The sequence below is a fragment of the Hyaena hyaena genome, unplaced genomic scaffold (assembly GCF_003009895.1).
Source record: "Hyaena hyaena isolate Hyena2069 unplaced genomic scaffold, ASM300989v1 scaffold_1352, whole genome shotgun sequence".
NCBI lineage: Eukaryota > Metazoa > Chordata > Mammalia > Carnivora > Hyaenidae > Hyaena > Hyaena hyaena.
The window spans coordinates 328,604-346,846 of record NW_024081987.1 but is presented as its reverse complement, the minus strand read 5'-3'; the positions used below and the strand labels follow the sequence as shown (position 1 = coordinate 346,846).

General features: G+C 36.7%; 1 protein-coding gene across 1 annotated transcript in view; it reads right to left on the bottom strand.

The window, feature by feature from the left end:
- Window positions 1-18,243, bottom strand: part of CPNE3 (copine 3) — a 52,391-nt gene that overhangs the window by 3,604 nt on the left and 30,544 nt on the right. The window contains exons 8-15 of the mRNA XM_039223468.1: window positions 17,737-17,835; window positions 14,415-14,501; window positions 13,336-13,395; window positions 12,718-12,851; window positions 6,999-7,053; window positions 6,867-6,918; window positions 2,620-2,753; window positions 1,278-1,514 (exon numbers count right to left, since the gene is read on the bottom strand). Of these exons, the coding sequence (XP_039079399.1) occupies window positions 1,278-1,514; window positions 2,620-2,753; window positions 6,867-6,918; window positions 6,999-7,053; window positions 12,718-12,851; window positions 13,336-13,395; window positions 14,415-14,501; window positions 17,737-17,835 (858 nt within the window). The remainder of the gene's footprint in view (window positions 1-1,277; window positions 1,515-2,619; window positions 2,754-6,866; window positions 6,919-6,998; window positions 7,054-12,717; window positions 12,852-13,335; window positions 13,396-14,414; window positions 14,502-17,736; window positions 17,836-18,243) is intronic.

The window sequence follows — 18,243 nt, the reverse complement described above, 5'->3', positions numbered from 1 at the left end:
TTTATTGGCATTCATTTGCATGTGTGTTTGTAGTATTCTATGTAATTTTATCATCTGGGTAGATCTGTATAACCATAACCACAATCAAGACACACAACGGTTTTGGCACCTGGGTGGCTCAGGTCACGATCTCATGGATCGTGAGTTCAAGTCCCACATCTGGTGAGCGCGAGCCCTGCTTGGGGTGAGCTCCTGCCCCGCTTTGGATGAATCCCACTTTTCTCCCTCCCTCTCCCTCTTTCTCTCTTCCTTCCCTCCCCACAGTAGGATTCTCTCTCTCCTTCTCTCCCTGCCCCTTGTTCACTTGTGCCCTCTCTCTTTCTAGAAAACAAACAAAAAAAGAAACACAAGTTTCATCACCACCAGGATCCCTAACATTGCCACTTTTAATCACCCCCTACGATGACACCCTGGCTGGTGGGAATGTAAAAGAGCATAGTTTCTTTCATAATTAAACATACAATAATCATAAGACCCAGCAACTGTACTTCCGAGTATTTACCCCAGAGAAATAAAAACTTATGTTCACACAAAAACCTGTACGTGAATGTTTATAGCACCTTGGAATATAATAGACAAAAACTGGAAACAAAGATGTGCTTCAATGGGTTTGTTTCACCAGTACACCTTCACCATGGAATACTCCTCAGCAATCAAAAGCAACACAAGCAATAACAATGCAGAACATTATGCATAGTGAAAAAAAGCCAATCCCAACATTTCTATAACATTCTTGAAACGACAAAATTATAGAAATGGGGAACAGATTAGTGGTTCCCAGGGGTTAAGGTGGGGTGGAGGTGCAAAGGAAGTGGGTGTGGCTCTAACAGAGCAACACGAGGGGTCCCGCAGTGATGGACGCTTGGCTACATCAATGTCTATAACCTGGTTGTGATTCTGTGCTGCAGTTTTACAAGACGTTACCATTCGAGTAAACTGCATAAAACAGGGAAATTTTCATCAAGTCAGCTTCCAGTCTGGCAAATGTATCATATACTTGTACAGAGTTTTTCTGCTGTTACATAGATAGGTAAAGATAAAATAGATCTTAAAACATTCACAGCAACGCCATTTATAACAATTTACCATATAGACTGCAAGAAGCATGCAAGTATACAACTTGAAGCAAACTGCGGAATCTAATCAGCACTCTTCAAACCAAAAATCCACACATCCTCTAACCCCAGACTCCCACTCAACTACTTGGTTATAGATTGGCGACGATCTGTGATCAAACTCCTCGGTGTGTATGAAGAATAAGGAGGAGTGGTACTCACGTTCTGGAACTGTCTGAAAGGCACAAACTGGACGATATCTCGGATGGCTACTTCACCTGATGGGGAGCGCAGACTTCCACCATCACCATCCAGAAACTCCATGGCACTGAAGTCAGCACCTCCCACTCCAACAATGATGATGGACATAGGAAGCTTGGCAGCATTAACTATAGCTTGTCTCGTCTCATCAAGGTCTGTTATCACACCATCAGTAATGATTAAGAGCACAAAATATTGCTGCCAAAAAAGAAAATTATATCTCCTAAGTACAGGTTGAGCTCCCAAACAATAAAAGCAATGGTAGAAAACACCTCCAACTTGATGAGTCTTTCAGTCTCTTTCTTGCTCATTTTCCTTTCCAGTCTCTACCCAGGATACCATCTACATAAAATACTCTAAGACTCTCTAATGATAAGGAAATTTACTTAAACAAAAATTCCAGGTTCATTAAAAATGCAACAGACCACAAAATAAAGTTGGTATAAACATACAGAAGCAAGACATCTAAATGTCAGACATTAAACTTTTAGTGAGCATAGGAATAAAGGCTTTGATGTAACATAAGTATTAAATATGTTAAAGTATCAATCAAGAGACTAAGTGGCAACTCTGTTTCTAAAAGGTCAAATATGAAAGAAGCAGAATAGTTTATCAAACTAAAGTGCACTTTTTGAAAAATGGATATGGTTTAGGGAGGAATCTTTCAATACTGTCATCTCTGATAAACATTTTTTGAGAATGGTAAAATGTTACATAACGGTGTGACTCCATCTTTTGGATCATCTAAGTCTAGAATGGACGTAAGTTTTATAACAGAGCAATCACATGCTAAGTGTTTATTCTGCCCCAGGCGCTGTGCACTTTATATGAATTATCTTATTTCACTTTTTAGCAGTTGTATGAGGTAGTTGTCCCTGCCTTACTTTTGGGTATAAAAAACTATGAAACTAAGAGAGATTTGGTATCAAGATCGAACAGATAATGGTTGTCTAATCCAAACCTTTTTAGGACAGTAAGTAATTTTTCATTACCAAGTGAAATAGTAAATTTCCTCAAGCCTTAATTTGTTAAGTTTACCTTCGAAAAGGTAGATGTTAGCCATTTCTTTTTAGGAGAACCCATCTAGGAAAATTAATTCAAATGATAGAGAAAAGACGCATGAGTATAAGGGTTATGTTTTTATCTTGCTTTTAATGATCACTAATTTAAAACAATAGATGTTACTCCCAAACCAAGGACAGTTATGTTATTACTTCATGCTCTTTGTATCTTTATGGATCTCAGCATCAAAGGCAACTACCAACCCATATTCTGCCTGTTCCCTTGGCACTACAGTACTTACAGAAGCTGTCTGTTGTTGTGTTGCTGCTGCAGCAAACCTGGCCACATGATTTATGATTGGAGAAAAATTAGTTGGTCCATAGAGTTTTATCTGAGGAAGGCAGGCCCGATATGCCTCTACAATGCCTTGGATTCCTAGACCAAAAAAAGCAGTATTAAAAACTGTCAAGTACAATTTAATTGTTCATTGTTCACTACACCTAATTATAATATATATATATATAATTATACATATGTATGTATATGTGTGTGTGTGTATATATATATATGTATATATTGCCTTAAATAGTTATAAATTCTATCTATATTCAAGAGTTCCTTTTCAGGGGCACATGGGTGGCTCAGTTTGTTAAGTGTCTGACTTCGGCTCAGATCATGATCTCACAGTTCATGAGTTCAAGCCCTGCATCGGGATCTGTGCTGACAGCTCAGAGCCTGGAGCCTGCTTCAGATTCTGTGTGTGTGTTTCTCTCTCTCTGCTCCTCCCCACTCACGCTCTGTCTTTCTCTCTCTCTCTCTCAAAAATAAATAAACATTTAAAAAATTTTTTAAAAGAGTTCCTCTTCACCCATATATTACAAAACTTCATAGTTAATGCTTCATTGCAAAAACCTAAATGCTGCCCTCCTCCAATAAGAGGCATTTATTTTCATCTCAGCCCTAGTATTCATTAATCTATAGAACTGATACATTGCTTAATTTTTGTGTGTTTTAGGAATAAGACTCCAAGGAAAAAAGAATCATGAAAAGGTGCTATATCATACAACTGACGATAAGGGGTAAGAAGAAGTTATTGATTAAAATGGAAAAACTTTTGCATAGATGGCCAAAGATTTTATGAACTCAGATGGCTATAATCCTAATGGTAATTCTAGTCAAGGGTTTCCTCAATAACTTAGAGGTTAAACATGGTATGGTAAACCACATATTTCTAAAAACTCATTTCCAGGGGCGCCTGGGTGGCTTAGTCGGTTAAGCGTCCGACTTTCGCTTGGGTCATGATCTCGCGGTTCGTGGGTTCGAGCCCCGTGTCGGGCTCTGTGCTGACTGCCAGCTCAGAGCCTGGAGCCTGTTTCAGTCTGTGACTCCCTCTCTCTCTCTGACCCTCCCCTGCTCATGCTGTCTCTATCTCTCTCCTAGAAATAAATAAAACATTAAAAAAAAAATTTTTAAAAAAAAATAAAAATAAAAAAAAAAACTCATTTCCAGCTTATGTATTGCATTTTGCTGCAGAAATACTAATGTTTTTTTGTTGATGCGGTGCTGCCCAGGCCTGCTGGGATGCTGCATAGTAGAAGATGGGGCAGGGCCATTTGACTAGCTTTGACCAAGCATGGAAATGGACATGACATTCATGTCTAAGTAGATAATTTAAGAGCCAGTGCCTATTTTCACCAGCAATCTTGCTCTTTTCCTTCTGCAAAGGGAGCAGAACATCTCAGTTAAGGTTCTGAGTCCCAGAATGAGAAAAAACACAGAGCAGACAAGCCACATGTAAAAGGATATATAAAGTGAGCAAGAAATAAACTATTGTTATTATAAACTACTGACATTAGTTATTATAACAGCACATTTTAATGGAAGTTGAATGGCACTCCTAGTAAAAATACCGTTGACAAAGTTTTGATGTGACGTACATGCCTGTTGAATCTACCCCTAATATTATAGTGTCCAGGATGCAGGTAAGATACTAGAAATCCTCAAGAAATTCCCCCAGTATACTTGTTGAAATCATTAAGGAAATCTACCTGAAAAGATGTTAAATGTAAACTAAAATAGGTGTCTTGCTTTAAATGTCCAACAGGGGACGCCTGGGTGGCTCGGTTAGTAAAGCATCAAACATTGGCTCAGGTCCTGATTTCATGGCTCCTGAGTTCAAGCCCCACATTTGATTGTGTCCTGACAGCTCAGAGCCTGAGCCTGCTTCAGATTCTGTGTCTCCCTCTCTCTGTGCCCCTCCCCTGCTCGTACTCTGTCTCTCTGTCTGTATGTCTCTCTCTCAAAACAAAAAGTAATGAATACTTTTTAAAAATTCTATTAAAAATGTCCAACAGAACAGAGATCAACAAGGAAAAGAAGTATATACTTGATTTAAATGCTTCACAAGACCAATGCTTCTCCTCTTAACATTTAAGAGTTCTAATTATCTTCTCTTAGTCACTTTGAACTTAGGAATAAGTCTCATGAACATCTTTTGAGAAAGTGACTCATTCATATGTAAAGGTGATTTTACATGCACAAGGTGAAACTGTAACTAGTGGTCAGTCAGTCCAGTACTAACAAAAATAATATTAACATAGGCCAGCAGCAGGGTCTTACTGCAATGATCTATGCTTTAGAAAATTTGAGGGGCGCCTGGGTGGCTTAGTCAGTTGAGCTTCCGTCTTTTGCTTAGGTCATGATCTCGCGGTTCGTGGGCTCGAGCCCCGCGTCGGGCTCTGTGCTGACTACCAGCTGAGAGCCTGGAGCCTATTTCAGAGTCTGTATCTCCCTCTCTCTCTGACCCTCCCCTGCTCACGCTGTCCCTCTTTCTCGAAAATGAATAAATATTTTTAAAAAAAGATAATTTGAGGGGTGCCTGGGTGGCTTAGTCAGTTAAGCGTCCGGCTTTCGCTTAGGTCATGATCTCGCGGTTCGTGGGTTCGAGCCCCGCGTCGGGCTCTGTGCTGACTTCCAGCTTAGAGCCTGGAGCCTATTTCAGAGTCTGTTTCTCCCTCTCTCTCTGACCCTCCCCTGCTCACGCTGTCCCTCTCTCTCTCTCTCCTAGAAATAAATAAAAATATTTTAAAAAAAAAGGTAATTTGAGTCCTCAGAGCAATAATATTCTTTCATTTTTATCATTTAAGCTTGCTTTTCAATCTGAAGATATATAAGCTATTAATTAAATTTCTTCACAAATATCCATTGCCTTCAGTTCCTCCACTAAAATTAAATTTTGCCAAAATTCTTCCTTTGCATTAAAAAAAACATGCGAGACATGTTATTTCTGGGCAACTAAGTTCAATGACTAATTACGAAAAGGGAATTCAACCCCCTTGCCTTAAAATAAGGTGTATTTTTTTTCTGTACAGTATGTCCTCTGTCTAAAACCAAATGGATTATTTTTTTCAGACTATAAACCAAAAGTAGAAAAGCTGTGCTTGGTGGCAGCCCAATGATGGGCTCATTTTACTCAGAGTAAATGAACTTCTACAATGAATTGTCACATGATATACATCATGCATATTTATTGGCAAGAAATAAAACCTAATTACACCAAATTCCAAAAATTGTTCCAATTTCATCATAAGCACGAAACACAGTTCTTGAAAAGAATTGCTATTCCTAGTTTCAAATGACTAGGGATAAAAAGGTCACAACCAGCCATGCTGAATTAGTATGGGAAATGTGTCCTGGAAAAAAACCAAGAAAACCCTAATACCAACTATTCCCAACAAAATGTTCATGATCTGCTCTGTGAATATTGTTCATGAAAACTGAAGATAAGGAAAGAACACCCTCTTCTGTTAGAAATCTAAATATCCTGTATTTTTCAAAAGGACCTTTTGCAGAAAATTAGCTTATTGGCTACAATTTTATGCCTCTGCTCCTACCTCCTTTCCTCCTCCAAACAGTTCATACTTGTATCATATTGTGGGATATTTGGCATTTTAGGTGGATTGCTCATTGGGGTAAAAAGGAGGAAACACTTAGATACTTGAGATATAAAGAAGAAAATGAAATGAAACAGATGTTGACTTTCTGCTATCTAATGCAGAGGAGAGCCACTGTGGAAGCTTAATTCTTTGTTCCATTGTTAGCTCACTCAGATGTAATCTGAGTAACAAGTAATTTGATCCTGGACATTTTTTCCTTGTAGAGAGTAGCTGCTACTCAGAAAAGCTTCACAAATCTGTATATTGGATTACTCGTTTTATTGAACGAGTCTTAAAACCAACCTATATGTGAAAATATTATGATTATGTGTATTGATCTGTTCTCAAGATTAAGAATCTTCTCTTTTTATTGAATCTCTCAAGGTAGAACTTAGCCAACAATCATCTTCATAACAGATTTGTACCATTATAATCTTCACTACTCTAACCACCAACCTGGTGTAATTCTTCCACTTTATACAACAGAAAGTTAAATATGTCATGAAAAGAAAATGAGGAAGGGAATTTGAGTAGTTCTGAACCACAAGAAAACAAGTAACAAACACTAATGAGGCTCTCTGTGTAAAATCTTCATGTTTATTTTTTAGCTTACCGTTGCAGTAGGGATTGGATGGATTAAAGTTCATTGGAAATTCATGTGAAACCTGTCAAAAAATGAAAGGATTCATGAGACCCTGTTTTGCTTTTGTTGGAAGCAAATGTTTAAAATGGGATTTCTTCTCACCTGCCACTGAGGAGGTATCTGAGCTCCAAAACCAAAAGCTGGGAACATTTTATCACTAAAAAGAAAATTTGAAAAAACTGAAAGATCATTTTTTTCAAGATAGAAAGTTTTAGGACAGAAGACATGAACAGACATTTCTCCAAAGAGGACATCCAGATGATCAACAGACACATGAAATGATGCTTAGCGTCCCCAATCACCAGGGAAATACAAATCAAAACTACACTGAGATACCACCTCACACTGGTCACAGTGGCAAAAATGAACAAATCAGGAGACTGTGATGCTGGCGAGGATGTGGAGAAACGGGCACCCTCCTACACTGTTGGTGGGAATGTAAGCTGGTGCAGCCCTTCTGGAAAACAGTGTGGAGGTTCCTCAAAAAAATTAACAATAGAACTCCCCTGTGACCCAGCAATAGCACTGCTGGGAATTTACCCAAGGGATACAGAAGTTCTGATGCATAGGGGCACATGTACCACAATGCAGCACTCTCAACAATAGCCAAAACATGGAAAGAGCCCAGTGTCCATCAACTGATGAATGGATCAAGAAGATGTGGTTTATCTATACGATGGAATACTATATAGCAATAAGAAAGAATGAAATCTGGCCATGTGTAGCAACATGGATGGAACTTGAGGGTGTTATGCTGAGCGAAATATGGCAGAGAAGGACAGATACCATATGTTTGCACATATTAGGTGGATTAGGAGGAACTTAATGGAGAACCATGGGGGAAAAGAAGGGGTAAAATAGTTGGGGAGAGGGAGGGAGGCAAATCATGAGAGACTCTTGAATGCTGAGAACAAACTGAGGGCTGATGGGGGTGGAGGAGAGGGGAAGGGGGGTGATGGGCATAGAGGAGGGTACTTGTTGGGATGAGCATTGGTGTTATAGGGAATCCAACTTGACAATAAACTATTTATGAAAAAAAATTAAAATAAAAAATAGAAAGTTTTATCTTTGCTCTTAATAAAACCAATAGTTTTTTAAAATTCAAAATCTTAGGAAACTATAATAATTAAACCCATAATAACCACTAGAGAACCATTGTTAATATTTGGCAACAATCATTCTACGTATTTTTCTGTGTAACAAGGGAGAAAAATGTCTCTATATATTTATAAAATATTCATATTTTATAACATACTCTTTTCTACTTAAATACTATATGTCATTTTGCTGAATAAATATGTAGATACATCCATAAAGCCCTAAAAAACACAAGTTCATTCATTTACAGCAAACTCATTTGGCAGCAAAACTTGACCTCAACTGGTATGAGGTTAATTATATCTTTTATTCATACCACTGCAAATGAATATTCATACAGTTGGCCACAGAAACATGGTTTAAATACCACATATAAAATTCTCACATGTAGCAAAATGTATGAATATTTGGCCCCAATGGTGTACAGATAAGGGATTATGGACCTGAATATATAACATCATGTGAATGGCTTCTAAGTATTCCACTGAATGGATATTCTCTGCAACTGATAAACATCCAATGTTTTGCTCTTATAAAACACTGTAATGAACATACTAATTTTTCTGCTGGGGTATTCTTTTTATATTAATTCTTAATCACTCTTTTTGCATTTAGGATAGAACCTAAATTACACACGTCAGGAGTATTTTTCCAGGTTTGTAGTCTGCCTTTAACTTTGTTTAAAATATATTTCCTTTTATAGTTTCCAATATTAATGAATGAGAACAAATACAATTTCTTCTGTGACTTCTGCCTCTGCTGTCTTGTTTAAAGGCCTTCCTTCGTGCAAGATTATAAACAATTCACACATATTTTCCCCTAGAATGTTCATGGTTTGATTTTGATATTAAATTTCTAATTCATCTGGAAAGTGTTTTGAAACAGAAACAGCTACTCTCAGCCTGTATCCATTCTCTCCCTTCTTAATAATGGAACACCTGAGCTAGAGACCACACTAGCTCTGTTCCAGCTTCTCTGGCCTGCATGAGGCCAGGTGGTTGCTAGACTCTGGTCAAGGAAATGTAAGTACAAGTGGTCTGCCAGCTACTTCAGAATCATGCCCCTAGGAGGAAATAGATGTGTATTCTCAGTTCCCTTTCTCCTCCCCCCACTGACTAGACAAGACAAGAAGCACAGAGCTGTCATGGATCCAGGGATAGAATCTGACTTGACAATGGGGAACTGCCCTGTCAGTCCTGTATTGCTTACCTCTACACTTGCAACATGAAAGAGAAGTAAACACCTCTTTTGGTAAATGTGTGATGTTTTGGGGGTGTCCATTTCAGCAGTTTGTCTATACTCTATACAAAATATGCTAACAGGAGCATCTGGCTGCCTCAGTTCGTGGAGCATGTGACTCTTGATCTCAGGATTGTGAGTTCAAGCCCCATGTTGGGTGTAGAGATTACTTAAAATCTGGGGTACCTAGGTGGCTCAGTCAGTTAAGCATCTGACTTCAGCTCAGGCCATGATGTCACAGTTTGTGGGTTTGTGCCCCATGTCGGGCTCTGTGCTGACAGCTTGGAGCTTGGAGCCTGCTTCGGATTCTGTGTCTCCCTCTCTCTCTGTCCCTCCCCTGCTCCCTCTCTCTCTCTCTTTTAAAATGAAGTAAAATAAAATAAAATAAAATAATAAATAAAATACTTTTAAAAAATAGTATCCTAACATATACAGGTATGAGTCAGGGATCCAAATTCAGTTCTTTTCTAGTTTAGCAGCTGTAACAACCCCTTTCCCTAAAATGTCATTTCTATCACATATTGAGTTCAAGTATACCCTAGGGTCTATTTCAAGAATTCTTGCTTTGTTCCACTGGTCATGTACTGTTCTGTAATACTAATTAATATATCTTTTTTTACAGTTTACTTATTTTGAGAGGAAGAGATCATGCACTTGGTGGGGAGGGGCAAAGGGAGAAGGAGAAAGAATTTCAAGCAGACTCCAAGCTGTCTGCACAGAGCCCGATGTGGGGCTCTATCCCACGAACCATAATCATGACCTGAGCTGAAGTCAGATGCTTAACCAACTGAGCAACTCAAGTGCCCCTAATTAATAAAACTTTAAAATAAGTTTTAATATCTACTAAAACAAACTCCCCTTCTTTTTTTTTTTTTTCTGAAAAATTTCTTGGCTATTCGGATCCATTTTTCCCTCTAGAAAAATTTAAAAATCATTTTATCAGGATTCCATTGCAATTTTGATTAGAATTGATTAATTCTGGGAGAAATTTTATATCTTACATCATTAAGACATCTGCCTATCTGGAATCATGGTATATATCTCCATGTAAACAAGTTTCCTTCTTTGTCACTCAGTACAATTTTGGAGTTTTCCCTCACTAAAGATCCAAGAATCTGACTAAAGTCATTCTCATTTTTTATTGCATTATGAATTGTGATCTTGTTTCTGCTATAATTTCTTCAATTGGTTATTGCTAGCTACTGAGAAATTATTGATTTTTTAATTTTATGTTGTCTGACCACCTTTCTGGACTCTCACTGCTTTCTAATAGTTTTTTACTTGATTCTCTTAGGTTTGAACTCATTCCTTACAGGTTTGGTAGAATTTGTGTACGAAACTGTCTTGGCCTGGACCCCTTGTGAGGAGTGGCTCTTTGATTGGCTATTCCATTCCTTCCATGGTTACTGGTCTATTCAGGCTTCCTGCCTCTTTGAGTCAACTTTGCTAATTTAAAGCTTCCCCCCCACCGCCCCAAAATCTTCCTTTAACCCAGGTGTTCCCATGTAATAAGTTTTATAGAATATTAACTTACAATTGTTAATGTCTTTTTTCTGAATCTACGCTTGTAATCTCTGTCTCATTACTAATATTCTAGTGCATGTCTTTAGCAAGATTTGCCTGTTTTGTTGAACTTCTAAAGAATCTCTTCATTTAGTGGGGTTTTTAAAACTTTCCAAGTCCCTACTTTTGGTGCTTAAAGGACATACAGCAAAGTACATAATACAGCCTGGAGAGCATGTCTCTGAAGCAGACAGCCCAGGCTCAATTCTGTTTCTGCCAGTTGCCAGTTGTGTCACCCTGAACAAGTTACTTAACTCCTTATGCCCAAATTTTCTCATCTATACAGTGCAGATGATAATGGATGATAATAGTACATATGTCACAACAAATTATGAGGATTAGATGAGCATCACATAGAAACTACACTAAATTGTCCCTGACATGATCGCTTATACACAGATAGAATCTGCTATCATTGTCATATCTTTATTTTTGCTTCCTATTCTTTAATTTTATTTTGTTGACACTCTAGCTCATTTATATTCAGTTTTTTTTTTCTTTAGAAATAAAAGCACCTGAAGCCAGAAATTTTCCTCTATTAAAGATAGGACCATGTATAGTCTTCTTGTTGCCCTTTATTTCTACATAGTCTGTTATTATAGTCTAATTTCCTGTTGCATCTAAGGATTTTGAGATTTTGAGATTCTTTAATTTCCATATGGTAAATTCTATTCAGTTATCCTTTTGTTATTAACTTCCTTGTGGCAGTCTGAGAAAGAAACCCTATAGATTTTTTATTTTTTATATAAACCCCATTATAATTGTGTGGTTTTAAAAGTTTTATTACAGGAGCATCTGGGTGGCTCAGTCAATGAAGTGTCCAACTCTTGATTTCAGCCGGAGCTGTGATCTCGTGGTTTGTGAGTTCAAGCCTCACAACAGACTCCATGCTGACGGTGTGGAGCCTACTTGGGATTCTCTCTCTCACCCTCTCTCTCTGTCCCTCCCCAATTGTGCTCTCTTTCAAAATAAATAACTAAAAACTTAAAAAATTTTTTTAATTATATCTAACTATTTTCAGTTAAAATACTTTCATACTCTTTTATCAAATATCTCCATGGTTATATTTTCATTTTGGATTATATAACAAAGTATTCTATAAAATAATTTTTTATTACAGTTAATGAGTTTTGCCTTAAATTCTACTAGGTTGATATTGGAATTGCCACCTTTGCTTTATATTAGTTTGCATTTGTCTGAACAGCTTACCTCTTTAAATGTCATAACAGATTAATGAAAAGCTCCATCAATATATGTAAGGGCTTTTATCATAAAATAATAGGCAAAGACAAGTGACAATTTATACTGTGCTCTAAGAGATCCAGAACAAAAATTTATTAATGCAGATTTTTTTTCTTATTGTTTGGTAAACCTTCAAGAGGACCTATATAATCTATTAAAAACCTATACATTGAGAATTGATTCAAAATATTTTATAGCAATTAGATCAAGTTATCTTTTGGCACTTGTTCAAAGTTGCCATTAAGAAAATAATTTGACAGTCACTGCCAAGAAATAGACATGTTAGTAAATAGTGTCTATGAATGTTTACAAAATGTGTCATCCGAACTTCAATCACATATGTAACTTATCCCTAATGAGTAAATCCCAAGGAAACTAGATCAAAGAAACAAGCTTATGGGCTCTAGTCAGCTGTTTAAACAAGCTATACATAATACATAACAACTGATCACAGCCAGAGATGAGAGGTCAAAAGTAAACACTAAGATGGTCACAAAGAGAAAACTAGAAAAGACAACATGAAAGAAATTTTAGGGAGAAAGCTACCCCTTCCCCCCTTCCCCTCCCACCCAGTCAACCCCAGCATCTATCACCAACAACTGTATCCAAGTACTGGCAGATGAAACAGAAACTGCCCCATCTAGCGGGTTATGAAAACAAATATTTTACTTATACTCACGTATCATAATCTTGAATGACCAGTCCCACAGACCATATAGCAGTCAAATACTCATTAACACCATTGGGGCTGATGTAATGAAGGGAGTCAGTAGACCTTGGGTCACCATTTGAGCCAGTAAAGTCCACTCCCACCTGCCAAATAACAATCGCAGCCCTTACTAAGGAGAAGGCTACACTTGATGTCCAGGAGACAAAACACACATTCATCCCAGTTGCTGCCATTTTCTAAAAAATGCCTGGGCCTACCAATTTTTCCATAGACAATTAAACAATTAAAGATTCAGCATAAAACAACCCGCTATTCTTATTTTTTCTAGATGCCTCAAATCCATGACTTTAGACATAGGGCTTATTTTTGTATGTTGTTTGACTAATGCTTTCTATAACTTTAAATTGCTATATGACATATTTGCTTTCCATCAGAAGGAACAGATCTGATCAACAAAGTTGAAAGCTTCTGGATGAACTTATTAGACAACCTATCTGAGGAGATCATACTAAACAGCTTGTATAAATTTCATTAGTAAGTGAGCTTTACAGGGAAAGAAAGAATACTGCAAAATGGCAGGAAAAAGTAATACATTCTACTACTTTTGAAAATGTCAGTGTTACTTACAGTAAAATTCAGCTGACATCCTCCCATGATATAGTCAAGGAATGTGCATTCCACTGTAATCTAAAAACAAATAGCAGACTGTTAAAATTAAAACTCTTTTACTATACAAGAGATACAAAGAACTCTCTGGCATATATTTTTAACAGTTTAGAAACTGAACAAAACATGACAGAAGCACATGGAAACCACCCCAGCATTTGATTTTAAGGTACTGCTGCCCCTAGTTGTCATGAATTTGTAAGGTTTTACTTTGAGGTAATTAAAGCAATGTTAAGATTAGAATATTAATAGCCAAAGATGAAATCACTTTAGGTTTTAAGAAACTGTCGGGGCGCCTGGGTGGCTCAGTCGGTTAAGTGTCCGACTTCAGCTCAGGTCATGATCTCGCAATTCGTGGGTTTGAGCCCCGCGTCGGGCTCTGTGCTGACAGCTAGCTCAGAGCCTGGAGGCTGTTTCGGATTCTGTGTCTCCCTCTCTCTCTGACTCTCCCCTGCTCATGCTCTCACTCTCGCTCGCTCTCTCTCTCTCTCAATCTCTCTCTCAGAAATACATAAAACATAAAAAAAGAAACTGCCATTGAGTCTAATATGTTGAGAGCTTTAATAAGCATAATAACTGAATTTCTAAAAAAAGCAAAATCAAAAAACTCTTTTGTTTGATGTAAGAAATGTCTTGAATTTTCTCCTCTGTTTACAATATCTCAACTTGAAATTATAACCAGGATACATGTACTGGGTCAGGTCATTTCCACTAATGCTCTGAGAAAATATCATGATGCTTCTTATTTCTTAAAATAAGGAAAAAAGTTTAATATTCTTTGTCTTTTGCTAAAAAGTGGTCAAACCTTGGAAGCAAAGTTACTTGAAAGATTTCTTTACTGTTTCCTACTCTCTTCTTTTCCCTAAGGGTGTCCAGAGGCTCATGTGATTTCCAATTGCCCAAAATTGAATTCATATTTCTTAAGATAAGAAAAAACCTTTAATATGATTTGTCTATTTGCTTAATATATACCAGTATTGAAAAAAGAACTTGAAATGTGATGTCATTATACTTACTGTAAATGGTCAATATCAACTAACCTCACAATGTTTCACACTGATAACACCTGAATTCTTATAGCTTTTCTTCTTTTGCCTCTTTTTTTCATTTATGCATTCAAATTCCACCTGTAGGAAGAAAAGACAAAATGTTATTTCTTTCTAGCAAGACTAATAATGCCAATGTGGGGCACCTGATTGGCTCAGTTGGTTAAGCGTCTGACTCTTGGTTTCGGCTCAGGTCATGATCTCACAGTTCTTGAGTTCAAGCCCCGCATTGGGCTGTATGCTGACAGTTCAGAGCCTGCCTGGGATTCTCTGTCTCCCTCTCTCTCTGACCTTCCCCCAGTCATGCTGTCTCTGTCTCTCTCAAAGACAAACAAACAAACAAAAATTATTTTTAAAATGCCAATGCGAACTTAAGTGAATGGCTTTTGTCTCTTGGAATCAAAACACCTACTAATGTAGGTCTATTGCCAAATAAAACAACTTTGAAACAATTACATTATAGATTAAGTATGTGACATATTTATCATTGAAATTTCTAAAAGGTATTTCTAAAACTGTATGCCTTTTAATATAGTTCCTAAGTATAGATTTTGCCTCTGTAGATAATTTCCTTGAAATGCTCCAAGTAATATTCTTTATTTTTTACAATAAGGGAAATAAAATTTTACTCCTAGCTGTTACTTTCACAGAGAACAAAAATACTCTGCTTAGAAAAGAAGAGAAAAACCTACCGTTAGAAAATAGAAATATATGGGACGCCTGGGTGGCTCAGTAGGTTAACTTTCCGACTTCAGTTCACATCATGATCTCATGGTTTGTGGGTTCGAGCCCCACGTCAGGCTCCGTGCTGAACGCTTGCTCAGAGCCTGGAGCCTGCTTCAGATTCTGTGTCTCCTTCTCTCTCTGACCCTACCCTGCTCATACTCTGTCTGTCTCTCAAAAATAAATAAATGTAAAACAAAAAAAGAAAGGAAATAGAAATATATGGAGCTCAATCATATGGTAAAATATGCAAAGATCATCTCTTTCCACTGGGAATACCTTTAGGAATAGATCTAATATCTTACATCTTCTCCTCAGTATAGTTCTTTCCCCAAACGGAAGGATCTTCTTTTCCACCTCCTAGCCACCTACCCATCTATAAGGTTTGGCTCAAGCTGCTCTCCTCTATAACACTGACTACTATTATATATATGTATTCTTCTATAGCCACCCATCTCCTTAAACTTCCACAACTATATAAAATTTGTTTTATTTTGTGTTATTTTTGTGTTATTCTCAATTGTTTCATTTCAATTATTTTTTTTCATATCTCAGATATAATCCCACCAAATTATAACCTTCAAATTTTCTCTACCTTGCCTAGTAATAACATAAGAGATACTCAATGAATACTTGATGAGTCACCTTTTCTCGTTAATAGAAAGAAACTTATGTACTTCAGAGTTGTTGCTAATTTTCTAAGAATCAAACATTAAAAGGTACATTTGATACAATGTTACAAAAAATTATGTTAAGCACATTCCTTGATAGTTCAGGATCTTGCCAGAGTCTCAGTCATCATCATAAATATTAACTATTGAATATTTGAGATGCGGAAAAGCCCAAAAGAGAATTCTCATTGATTAAAGGTCATATTACTTTATTTATTCACACTTCTACAAAGTGTCTTCCAAATGGCAGTGTTCTAGGCACTGCAAACAGAGATAGTAAGATATGGCCCTGCCTTTGAAGAATAAGAGGGGGTAAACCTTGCCACTGCAGCAAAATTAAAAGCCATATTCTGTCATGGAAGAGGGAAGGATCAAGATAGCTGGATTTAGGAAAAGTCTACACAATCTATAAAGTATTACAGAGTTGGTTGTTCATTCATTATTAGGTCATTTACTGATTCTGGAGGGTAGTAACAAACAACAATCCAGATCACTCCTCATATTTAGTTCTCTTAGGCAGCTGCTTTATTTGAAGTGTTCAGATTTTTAGCATTTTCCATTAGTTCTGCTTTAAAAAATTCTTTAAACAGGATATTTACAGCTGAATTTTGCTGTTTTAATTCAAAAACTCATTGCACTTAAACCATTAGGTATGATTTTATTTTATTTTTTAAGTTTATTTATTTCGAGAGAGAGTGTTTGTGAGTATACAAGTGGGGGGAGGGACAGAGAGAGAGGGAGAGAGAGAATCCCAAGCAGGCTCGGTGCTTGGCGCTCAGTCTCAGAGCTATGAGATCATGACCTGATTCGAATTTAAGAGTTGTATGCTTAACTGAGTGAATTACCCAGGCACCCCTAAACCATTATAAATGAATTTAAAATCCTTTCATACTTCACACAAGCATTTTTGTATAGGCCTTTGTGACCACGGAGTAGGTACAGGGCTATAGATCTCTATGTGACCTACTAAAAATTCTAGTCTCATTATGTTTGTTTAGAAACCATTTCTCCCCATTACTTAAACCAAATGGCTCATAAGTGTTATTTATTTATTTAGTAGTTATGTTTTGATCTAAAACTATCAGTATCTTCTCTTAGATTACCTCACTTACATGACTAGGTAAAAAAAGACCTCATCTAACCATAACCTCTTATGTATTTTCAAAATCAAAGGCTATATACATGAACATTAAGCAGGTAATAAACAATTCATATTATTCTATTTTAAGTAAGCTATAAAGAGAATTAATAGCTGATCTCATTTAAACTAGAAGGGAAATAAGATGGGAGCAATTGAAAAGTTTTATTTATAAAAAGCTCTGGAATAGTTTTTAGCCATTTCGGCTTTAGAGACAGAAAAGTTTCAGAAGCACTCTTAGCAGTATGTTGGGATGCTAAATAATAAACTGAATGTAGTTAAAGCACATGAATGATCTTAACAAAATTAGTGCCATTAGATGGAGGCTTAAATGTACATAGTTTGAAATACCATAATTATCCTTTTATCCTTCCGTTCAGTGAAGACAAGTCAGAGAGAAGATTGAGAGGCATATTGTAAAAGCCTGTCCAAAAGGAAAATGAATGTATACAGATCAAGCCCAGGTATTTATCTAGTGTTGTAGAACTTAATTATTATATCAGTGAAATGCCAAGTGCTTTAAAACGAGGGATTTTTAATCAAACCATATATGTTGTCTGAAGCCAAAGGACAACAAACATCTAAATATAAATGTGAACTTACACTCCAAGTATGAATGTTGGATCATCCATTTACTGCACAAATAAAATCCACAGACTTCAGAACATTTTATAATACAGAATAAAAACATGGCAAACTGTTTGCTATGCCAAGGGAAAAAAATGAAATAGTAAATACATGGCCAAACCATTAAGTACATTCAAATGACAACGATGCAACTTACAGGTCTGTGTCTGGAGGCTTCCTTCAGTTTTGTCATGGTGGTTTGAAACATTCCAATGAGATCATGTGACCCATCATTATCATAATCATAGCACTCTACCTAGAATTAAGTATAATAAAAATACATAAAAATCAACATAATTTTGTTTAAAAGGATTGGTTGCAGTAATTGGGACTTACCAAGAAGTGCCCTTTTAATTCAAATAAGTGAAAGTGTTTAATATGCAGTTCTACTTGGAGAAGTAAGAAGTAACTTCCTGGAGGTGTAATACTGAAACACTTTCAAACCCCAGCTATCCTTGGAATGGGGCTGTAGGATAGATCATAGGCAGACAAAAAGTACAAATACTATTTAAATTCTACATGAAGCAGTTTCCAGTTCATCCATCATACTCTTTATAAGAGCTGATAAAATCAAAATGAAATTACATCTTCTTTCTCATCCACTTCTTTACCTTGTTAACACTATACAATGACTAAAAGCCATCATCTGCAGGAAGAAAGGAAG